Source organism: Musa acuminata, chromosome BXJ3-4 (assembly GCF_036884655.1).
Source record: "Musa acuminata AAA Group cultivar baxijiao chromosome BXJ3-4, Cavendish_Baxijiao_AAA, whole genome shotgun sequence".
Taxonomy (NCBI): domain Eukaryota; kingdom Viridiplantae; phylum Streptophyta; class Magnoliopsida; order Zingiberales; family Musaceae; genus Musa; species Musa acuminata.
In genome coordinates, this window is record NC_088352.1 from 9,546,464 (window position 1) to 9,557,203 (window position 10,740).

Sequence of the window (10,740 nt, forward strand, 5' to 3'; positions counted from 1 at the left end):
TTTTTGACTCCAATTTTGAAGTCATTTGGGATATATAAATACCCCAACTATTCCTACATAGAGTAGCAGGAATTGAGCACGAAATTGAGTTGAAAAAGGGAAAAAAAATACTTGAAAAAAATTGAAAAACTCTCTAAGAATTTAGGATCACTTTTTCATCGTATTTAGAAGTTTGTATAAAAGGGAGAAGTGGGGTCTAAGAAAGAGAGGCTTGTAAAGGTTGTCTCCTAAATCCGTGAAAAGAAGAAAGAGTGTAAAAAGGTAGTTGATTTTCACCCATCGAAGGAAGATCATTAGTGGATGTTGGTTGCCTCGCCAGAAGAGGAATCGGGAATTAATGTTGGTCATGAAGACCGAACCACTATAAAACTCGATTTGTATTTATTTTAAACTTTTTACTTTTATTCTAAACTGCTTTATTTACTTATTCACTACGCTTTTGTATACTTTTAAGTTAACATTTTTTCGATACGATTTTTTTATCGAAATAAAATGTTTTAACTCGATGTGATTTTTATCGCCACACTAATTCATCCCCTCTCTTAGTACCGACTCGATCCTAACAAAATCTTATATTAAAACATATACAAGAGGAATCATGTGAATAACTTAAGGATCTTGTGAGATTAATTTTATATGATAAAAATTTTAATTTTATCTATAGATATAAGACATCGTAACATATTAAATTTTATATTAGATTTTTGGTACAATATTTGATTGTTAATCTCTGTGATTTTTTTTTTCTCTCCCTCCCAACATTTTTATGTATTAATCATTATGATCTCAAATATATTAATTTAAAAAAGAAAAAACACGCCATATTGTATGAGAACAGAACAGCACACGATCTAACAAATGTAAACAAATCAATTACATATTTATAGCTTCTTGGGGAGACCAAAACCCACGAAGAATACCACTAAACACCTCTTTGATCCCTTCGCTTGGGGCATTTCGGCAAGAAGAAGAAGAAGAATACTACAGAGACTTATCCTCCAATTACGTGGGAGGCGGAGGACGCGAGAACACCGCAGGATGGAGATCACGCGGAGGGGAATGGGCTCGCTAGCTTCGCTCTAAGATCCTTCCTCAGTATCTTGCCGGATGGCGCCTTGGGAATGGCCTCCGTGAAGAACACCTTGTTGATCCTCTTGTAGAATACCACCTGAGACAAGAACGATTCGTTAGAGCCTCGTGATGGATCGTTCATGGAATCTGTTTGTACGTAAAGTGTTCGGGGATCTACCTGCTTCGAGACGTACTGCTTGATCTCCTCCTCCGTGACCTGAGACCCATTGCACCTCACAACGAAAGCCACAGGGACTTCCCCGGCGAGTTCGTCCTTCATCCTGCACCAATTTTGCCGGTAAGAACATCTGAAGAGGAAGCATCTGATGAAGCTACGTGTGAGGAGGAGAACTCACGGAACGACGGCAGCATCGGCAATGTCGTGGTGGGTGATGAGCAAGGCCTCGAGCTCAGCTGGGGCTACCTGGAACCCCTTGTACTTGATGAGCTCCTTGAGCCTGTCCACGATAAAGATCTCGTCGTCGTCGTCCACCAAGCCGATGTCCCCCGTGTGCAGCCAGCCTTCCTTGTCTATGGTGTTCCTCGTCGCCTCTGGATCATTGAGATACCCTGTCCCAGTCACAGCAGCAATTTGGTGAGTTCTAAGATCTAAGAGATTCCATCTTATCTTCATATGATCCGTCGTACTCGAAAGCTAAGATGAAAACTTATCATTTGTCTTCCGCTGCTCGTGTTCATAGTGCTATCTCCATTCACAAAGTGGGCAGCAGGAAAAGCCATGTCTGGTGCAACTCCACCTACTGCAAATTGCTTCTCCACCACTTGCCTCGACATACAACATTGTCTAATCCTTCAATATATGTGGTGGACTTGGAAAGCTTTCGGTACCATATCTTTCCATGATTCTTATATCACCCAAAGACTAAGATTTGATAGGCAAAGGGTTGTTTGGTATGGATAGTTCTAATGGACCTTTTCATACACATTGTAATAGCTATCTTTATTGGCCAAAGAGTCAGCTTCCACATGCAGCATTAAGAATAAAGCTCTCCGACCAATGGTTTGAGCCTCAGTATTATAGAATGGGACTCATTCAGTAGTGCTCACAACCCAACAAGTTTGACTTTTCCTGCCTATGGATCTATGACTTCTTTTCTATGTTTCACTCCTACTTGACTACGACTTATTTATTCTCTGCTGATTATTGACTTGGATCCACCAACTTATGGCTGAGTACAAGTCTATATTTTTCCTAGTTTACATCAACTTCACTTGTACCTTCCGGCCCTCATGAACATGCTCTCTCTCTCTCTCTCTCTCTCTCTCTCTCTCTGTGCATGTATATATTGTTTCATATTTGGTGGAACAGTCAACTACGTGTGTCCTAATTAACAGTCCCCTTGCAATTCCCCTAAAGAAATAAGATAGATTAGCCACATGTGATTTAAATGATTGGAATCAAAAAAATGATGAACTGTGTGATTCATGTGATTGATTGACTGTATGCCTCAGCTTCTGGTGACCAGTCCATATCTGTAACTTTGTCTTCTCCTCAACTCATTCTTTGGATTTGGACTTGGTCTGTCAACCTAAACCAAAGATTTCGTCCTTTGCTTGGACGTACTAACCAAACCACTCACGTTCCCACTTTGTCTCGTTGACAGTGAATGGCGCATTAGACTATTCTACGCTGTAATGGCATCGGAAAGAAGAACACAGCTTTGGAGGTGCGATGATGGCAAGAAAGTTGTGGGCTACGCTGTGGCATTGGGATCTCACCTTTCATGATTTGGGCTCCTCTGATGCAGATCTCGCCGCGCTTGTTGTGGCCCAGCGACGCGCCGGTGTCGGGGTCGACGATCTTCAGCTCCGCGTTCCTCACGACGGTGCCGCACGCCCCGGACTTCACCGGGAATGGCTCCTTGGCGAAGGCGAGGCACATCGAGAGCACCGGCCCGGCTTCTGTCATGCCGTAGCCCTGAGACAGGGAAGTGGATATCGTCATGTATTCAGTTCCTCCATTTGTGTGTTAGATTCGCATGTGGTGGTCGCGAACATAAGGCTCTGCTTCTTCTGACATGGTGGCCCAGGTTCATCCGAACCGAGGAATAAGAGGGCGGAAAGGAGTTGGTCGTCTCACCTGGCCGAGCGTAGCGTTGGGGAGCTTGGCCATGAACTTGTCCTCCAGTTCCTTCCCCATCGGCGCCGCCCCCGACATCACCGTCCTTATCGAGGACAAGTCGTAGCTGTCGACCAGCGGGCTCTTGACGAAATCCAGCACGATCGGCGGCACGAGCGGCGCGACCGTCACGCGGTACCGCTGAACCAGCTCCAGCATGGCCGATATCTCGAACTTCCTCATAATCAGGATGGCGGCGCCCACCCGGAGCCCGCACAGCAGCACCGAGTTCAGAGAGTAGATGTGGAACAGAGGCAGCACGCACAGCAGCACGTCCTCCTTGTGGAAGTAGAGGTTGGGATTGTCGCCGTCGACCTGCTGGGCCACGCTGGTGATCAAGCTCCGGTGGGTCAGCATGACACCCTTGGGCAGCCCGGTCGTCCCCGACGAGTACGGCAGCGCCACCACGTCGTCGGGGTCGATGTCGACCTCATGGAGGTCGCGCTCGTCGGCGTCCAGGAGCTCAGAGAAGTGGCGACAGCCCTCGGAAGGCCCGTCGGCGCACACGATGGTGACACCCCGCTCCTGCGCGAACTCGCGGACTTTGTCGACGTAGCAGGACTCGGTGACGATCACGCGGGCTCCCGAGGCCGCGGCCTGCTTGTGGATCTCGGCCGGGGTGTAGAAGGGGTTGGCGGTGGTGGCGACGGCGCCGCAGTGGGAGGCAGCGAGGAAGGCGAGGACGAACTCAGGGGAGTTTCGGAGGAGGATCATGATGACCTGCCCCCGCCCGACGCCGAGGCGGTGCAGGCCGGCGGCTGCGCGGCGGGCGGCGATGTCGACGTCGGCGTAGCTCATGACGGCGCCGCTGGCGCCATCGATGATGCAGGGGCGGTCAGCGAAGTCGGCCAACCGCTCGAAACAGTAGGCGTGAAGCGGTCGGCGGTTGTTGATGTCGATGTCCGGCAACTTCGACCGGAAAGTGGTCTCCTCCGGCATCGAGTACGACCCCATGTGGATGCTCCGGTGGCGGAGGTGGGCGGAGATAACGGTGGTGGATAAAGGCAAAGAAAGAGAAGAGAGTTATGGCTTCCGGTGTCTCTTCCCTGAGGAAGGAGGGGGCTGAGGGAGGGAAGGTAATATACCGGTGGAGGCGGTTTCGGAGTTGGTGAGGACATGAAGGGAATTATCGAAATTGTAGCAGGGGTATAATAGGTACAAAATGTTGATGTTGGGTTGGTAAGCGATGTGGGTGCGGAGTTGACGAGAGCAACTGTTGACCGCAAAAGAAGACAAGCGGTCAAGATCGCGCCAGGTAAGCACCTCACCTACCCCAATACGATCGTGTTCGTTGGACGAGAACACGGAGGTCCAAAAGTGACCGTCCGGCTCGAATGGGCCCGGTCGTACCTACCGCGAACCGGTCAAGTGGACCGGTTCCAGTGCGGTGAGCGTGACGTCAGGTTGGCGTGACCAGGCTCTTACGGTGTCGTGGACGACTCTGTACCGTCGGATTCACTTCCGCGATGCAGATCGACGGCAGATGAGACGGGTCGGCACGCGGATGGCAACATGGGAGCTACGGGGTCGTCGCCATCTCACCTACTTCGACGTGTGGATTAGAACGCGAAGGGCCCCGCGTCCGGGAAAGAATCTGGGCCGTCGAGAAGAGATCCAATGGTTGGGTGTCGACAGACACGGTATGATCGGGTGGGTGAGCGAAAAGGACCGAGTAAAAATCGCCAAAGTGAAGAAACGACATTAATAAGTATAATTATAATTATAGTATATGCTTATTTTTATAGGAAATATCTTTATTTTTTATTTTTAAGTACATCACCAATGGTAAAATGATGATATCTTTATATCTCCATCTTCTTCTCATATTGAATAAAATGACTCATTGAGCTGCTGATTGATTGAGTGCCACTGCATATACCAAATGATCTGAATATTATTGTAAGAATATGTTCATTGACTCAAGAGATGGAGATGATGATTGAGTTGGCACTATGAAAGGCCTCAACCATTAACAAGCCCTCATTGGAGGCATACTGAAAAGCCACCAAATCTCAACACCTATCCCTGTGGGAATTGGATGAGCAGCAGCATCTACTCTTAGTCTAATGAATGAATGAAGTAATGGTGAGCTGCCTGTCTGCATGAATTGCAAGTGACAAACTGTAAGATTCCATGTTTCAGAGATCTCATAATATACCTCACTTACAACCATGTTAGAGAAGAGAAGTGCTTCTCTTGTTGAGAACATGCATGGCATTTGCTACATGGAATCCATTGAAGATGCTTCTGTGCCATGTCTTCTTCTTTTTCTTCTTCTTCTTCTTCTTCTTCTTCTTTTTCTCCCTCTTTTGAGAAATACTGTTGTGTTGCTATAAATATTTCCAGGGACTTCAAAACCTCCAATAAGTTCACAAATATTATGTTGATGGAGAGAAAAACTAAGAGAAATGGTAAACAAAATATTCATTTGATGTGTACGATTGAGCAAACTTTATGATTGATCCTCCAATCAGTATCCTCTAATTGAGCACCTAATAAAAGAGTCTTCCTCAAGAAAATTAAGCTGGTTGAATAGCATACCAACCACATTCATCCAAGATTCATTTGATGGAGAACATTATACAGCTACCACTAAGGGGTTATTCTAATACAGTCAACTTTGCTAGCTTTAAGGAAATTAAAAACAACAAGTATTGTGGTCCAAAATTAGCAAAACACAGCTGCTTGAACTATTTATTTTCATTTTAAATAAGAGATCTGAATTGGTGGTGTCAAAAATATGCATATTAGGAGACTTTGGAATAAAGTATGTTGTGAAATTTCACTTGTTGATCAGCATATATTGTGGTGTAAAGGATGTCCACTTCCAAAATAAAAAGGAGTAAAGACAAAATGCGACCATAATTAATTATTTTAGATGAAGACCCATCATGGAATGAATGTGTATGTTATAAGAAACCTTTCCTGATTAAAAATTTATAAGACTATTTAATTTATTTAGGGAGATTTCTTAGAGATCTTCTGTGAAATATGGGGAATCTAATCACAAATCTTTAAAATGACAACCAAGATTGTCATCTTTTAATTACTATACTATTTTCAAACCATAAAGACAAACTTAAAGTCCAAAGCTAGGAAGATTTGGGTGGCATCTCTCAAATCAGTCATTTAAATAAGGTGAAATAGAATTGTACATGTTGTCCTCTATGACTTGACCTCTTTCCTTGGCTCAACTTCTCTCACCTCTCATGTGAAACTTGAACCAGTTTGGTTGGTCCTCCTTGAGGTGGCTAAGTCACTTAAATCACCTACATTGACAAGGAATTCCATGTACACCCACTATGATGAATGATGGCATGGTGCTATTGATTTGAAGTTGGTGTTGGAGTTGAGCCTTATTTGGGTTGGGGAAGGTGGAAGAGCACAAAGTGGCTTACTTGCAAGGATAGAGACTGCCTCACAAATTATATTAATTTTTTTTATTGCTCTCTCTCTCTCTCTCTCTCTCTGTGTTGGAGCTGAGCCTTATTTGGGTTGGGGAAGGTGGAAGAGCACAAAGTGGCTTACTTGCAAGGATAGAGACTGCCTCACAAATTATATTAATTTTTTTTATTGCTCTCTCTCTCTCTCTCTCTAGGGTTAGTGGAAGTGCACAAAGTGGCTTACTTGCAAGGATAGAGGATAGAGAGTGCACAAAGTGGCTTGTTAGAATGTTCACAAAATAAAGTAGAAGAATTTGTATAAGAATTATAAACCTCAAATAAAAAAGAATCAAACAACTTTTTTTCAAATTTAAATTCTCTGAGTTTGTTGATCAAAAGAGAGAATTTAAATCTCTTTCATTTCCACCGATTCCCTTTTTCTCCTACTATTTATCTCCTCTCATTTTTCTCCGTAAAGACTTCGAACCCTTAATTCAAGTGATAAACAAGCTTTTAAGCATATGACACATAATTATTTTAATTTAGGCAGGTTAGGCTGGGTCGACCTGTCACAGACTTAATTAGTTTTGTTTAAGTCATACGACACCCTTGCGTGTTAGTCCGCAAAGGTTAGTCTCCTCGAAACCTCTCATGGCCCTTAGGACCTACAAAAGAGAAAACATGTTAGAGAAAGCATCTCACTCGGGATCCATAAACAATTATTTCGGAAAAAATACTTTATAGTCAATGCAAATTACAAACAGACTTTATAAGCTTAGAATGGTTGCACAACAAAGGGTCAAAATGGTCCACTACAGACCGAATATCTCTCACAAGTATCCACATTACACAACCTTTATTTACAAGCTTAAAATGACCACCAAACCAAACTAAAATGGGTCAGTTAAGCCTTCGACCATCCCTCTACATGTCGTGCAAAGCATGAACATACCAAAAAATACGGACATACATAAGCATTATATTGAACATCCTATTTAGAATTTTGTTCATGACATTCTCCCCCACTCATTCCTTTGACGTTCTCGTTAAAGCCTTTGTCGACACTATAACTCCTCGCCTTTGTTGAGTCTTTAATCTTCTGCTCTAGCTGCAATGCGCCTCTTTATCATGGACTTAAATGGTTTTGCCTAAGTCGTGCGGCACACTTGTGTGTCCGTCCGCAAAGGTCAGCCTCCCCGAAGCCTCTCATTGTCCCTTAGGACCAACAAAAGAGAGAACGGGTTAGAGAGAACGCCTCAATCGGGATCCACAAGCAAACATCTCCGAAAAACACTTCATAGACAATACAAATTACAAACAGACTTTACAAGCTATAAACAGTTGCACAACAAAGGGTAAAAATGGTCCATTACAGACCGAGAATCTCTCGCATGTGTCCACATGACACAACATTTATTTACAAGCCTAAAGAGGCCACCAACCCAACTAAAATGAGACTATTAAGCCTTCGACGCCCCTCTATATGTTGTACAAGGCATAAACATGCCAAAAGACACAGACATACATAAGCATTACATCAAACATCTTGTTTAGAAGTTTGTCCGTGACATTCTCCCCCACTTATTCCTTCGACGTCCTCGTTGAAGCCTTTGTCGACACTGCAACTTCTCGCCTTTGTTGAGTCTTCAATCTTTTGCTCCAGCTACAATGCGCCTCTTGGCTCCTAGCTGCTCTCCGCTGCTATTTTTTAGTAGTCGAACCTTTGATCTGCCATGCTGCTTCAACTCACCAATGACTCTGACTCTAGTGTGGGGTTGGCTGAGTTGTGTTGATCATTGTTGATTCCTACGGATCCCCAAAATGAAGGAAAAGACCATCCTTACTGCGCCAGTCTCTCAAATGCCTCATACTGCTTGAACTGGGTGGATGCTTATTGGAGCTTTAACGAGCATCATCTCGTAAACTTCTGAAGTTTTGGGTCATTCCTCCACAAAATTTGCTCATTGACTCTTCTTTCACTTAGTTGTCACATCCAAGTAGGTTCGCATCACTTCCGCTTTCGATTGGCATTTCATTGAGAAATGAAGCGGGCAATCTACTCTCAGTAACACTGATCACCGTTGGTGAGGATTTGACAACTATTGTCTTCCATTATCTTCGAAGGGTCTTTGAACATATGCAGAGCTCCTCTGCTGGATAGATAAGAGAATTGGGGTACTCGATTTCGCCCATTCTCTTAAGAGTTGAGAAGGCAAAGGTTACTTGACTTCGCCCGCCTCCTCGAGGTTGTACTCCATGCATCGAGCTGGTTACTGGCCTTCGCCTGCTCTTTGCTCACACTTCTGAAGCACTTGAAGGGTTTGCACTCCTTGCATTGAGTTAGCTACTGTGATTCACCTTCTCAATGCCATCGAACTTCTGGAATGCAGGAAGTTTTCACCCCAACTTGGAGTAATTCTCTCATAGGTTTGGTCGCCTCTGGGATTGTACCGTCTTCTCCATCAACCCTGCCGCCTACTCCACTGAGTAGCAAAGGTACAACACCGTGTACTGCCTGCTTCGTTCCTTGGTTATGCACTCTTGCATGACCCGAAGTCCTTCACTTTCGGCTATCTTGATGAGAAGCTCATTGACACCGGTCTTACGAAGTTCCTCGGCCTTTGCCCTTCAGCCTTGTCTCGGTACTTGGAGATTGCCTCTGCATGCTCTACCTCCTCGGCCCCTTTCACGACCAAATGCTCTCCCTCCATGAGAGCAAGGGATCAATGACTTTCACGGAAGTCCCGCCTCTGCGGTACCATAGCGCTACCATGCCCATGGTCCTACTATCCGTCGCCTCGCATCTGCATCCCTTTTCTTCACGATCAGTAGATATGTCTCCGTGGCACTCCTCTGAGTCCACCTCCATTCTAACTGATGCTTGATTTTGGGTAGCTAAGTCCCTTTGGACTCGTCGTTGCTTCCTCGCCCCATTCGACCCCCTGCTTCAACACATCTGTGTTCTCCAAGCAGCTCCCTATGGTCGATGGAAAGACAAACTGCAGCTCCTATGCATGGCCTCTGCCATCACGTTGTAGGGTTTGCACCGATTCTGTTCTCCTTAGCTTCCTTGGTAGTAACGTTCGCTTACTCGACCTTGTCCTCTGACTTGCCGGGCTCCCTTAAGCGAATATGAGCTCTGGAGCAGTCCAACTCTCCAGCTACTTCGATCATACCTCTACATGATCGAGTCCCTCCCATGGAACTCACTGGTACTTGCATTCGAACTTTTTCCTTGGTGGAACACAGCCCCCATATGCTAATGACCAAAGCTTTCATCCAATGCAAAATTCGATGCACGCATGGAAGACCCGCCTCTGCGGTACCATGACCTTCACTCCTTGAATCCATAGCCCTTCTTGCCGTCGTGTTGTTCACCAAAGTGGAGCTTCCAGTAGCTCCCGATCATACCTCCGTATGATCTAGCCCCTCACGGGACTAAGTCGTGTGTATCGCATTGCCACGAACTGTTCCACCATGATCCGCTGCACAATGTCGCCTCCTGGTGACATCTCCATTGCATTCTGATCCTTGTGGAATAAACTTGAATTGTGAACCCTCCATGTGTGGCCTCTACCAATACATCGTAGGGTCTCTTCCACCTTCGATTTTGTTCGCTCATTTGGCAATCAACCTTCATCCACCCACTCTTGGGTCACACATAGATAAAGCACCGCTCTAGGACAGTCTGTGGCCTAGTAGCTCCCGAAGTCCACCGACTTCACTGTAATTTGTGCACCATTGTCTGGATCCTGGGCCTCTACCCCTACCAGCACAATCTCCGCTGCGCACCGCTTCCTTCATGGCAACTTGAATGGCAACACTGTGGCATATTCTTCAAGAGTACCCACCTTCTTAGTCCTCTTGCCCCGTGCTAAGGCCTTCTGAACCCAATTTCGCCTCCGCAAATTGAGTCGCCTTAGTTCCTCCATCAAATGCTTCTCCGAGATAAGGTGCATATGCCCAGAAGCTCCCTTCATCTTTGGCACCATGCAAGATGAGTCCGCTCCATCAGAATGAAGGACCTATGGAACAACATGATCCTACTCTTACCTCTACAAGAGTTCATGTCCTTGACCTCTGTCTAAGGAAAGCATTGTGCCTCTGCTCCATGTTCCAACTTCTATGCTGGCTCCCTTCATGCGG

The 10,740-nt window shown here is 45.5% G+C and overlaps 1 protein-coding gene across 1 annotated transcript; it reads right to left on the bottom strand.

Moving 5' to 3' along the window:
* Positions 1–824: 824 nt before the first annotated feature.
* Positions 825–4,272, bottom strand: LOC103981280 (4-coumarate--CoA ligase 3). Its single transcript, XM_009397951.3, has 5 exons — positions 3,173–4,272; positions 2,812–3,010; positions 1,428–1,641; positions 1,250–1,352; positions 825–1,168 (listed from the first exon to the last, which is right to left on the bottom strand). The coding sequence occupies exons 1-5, from the start codon at positions 4,163–4,165 to the stop codon at positions 1,046–1,048; spliced, it is 1,632 nt and encodes a 543-aa protein (XP_009396226.1). The 5' UTR covers positions 4,166–4,272; the 3' UTR covers positions 825–1,045.
* Positions 4,273–10,740: the final 6,468 nt, after the last annotated feature.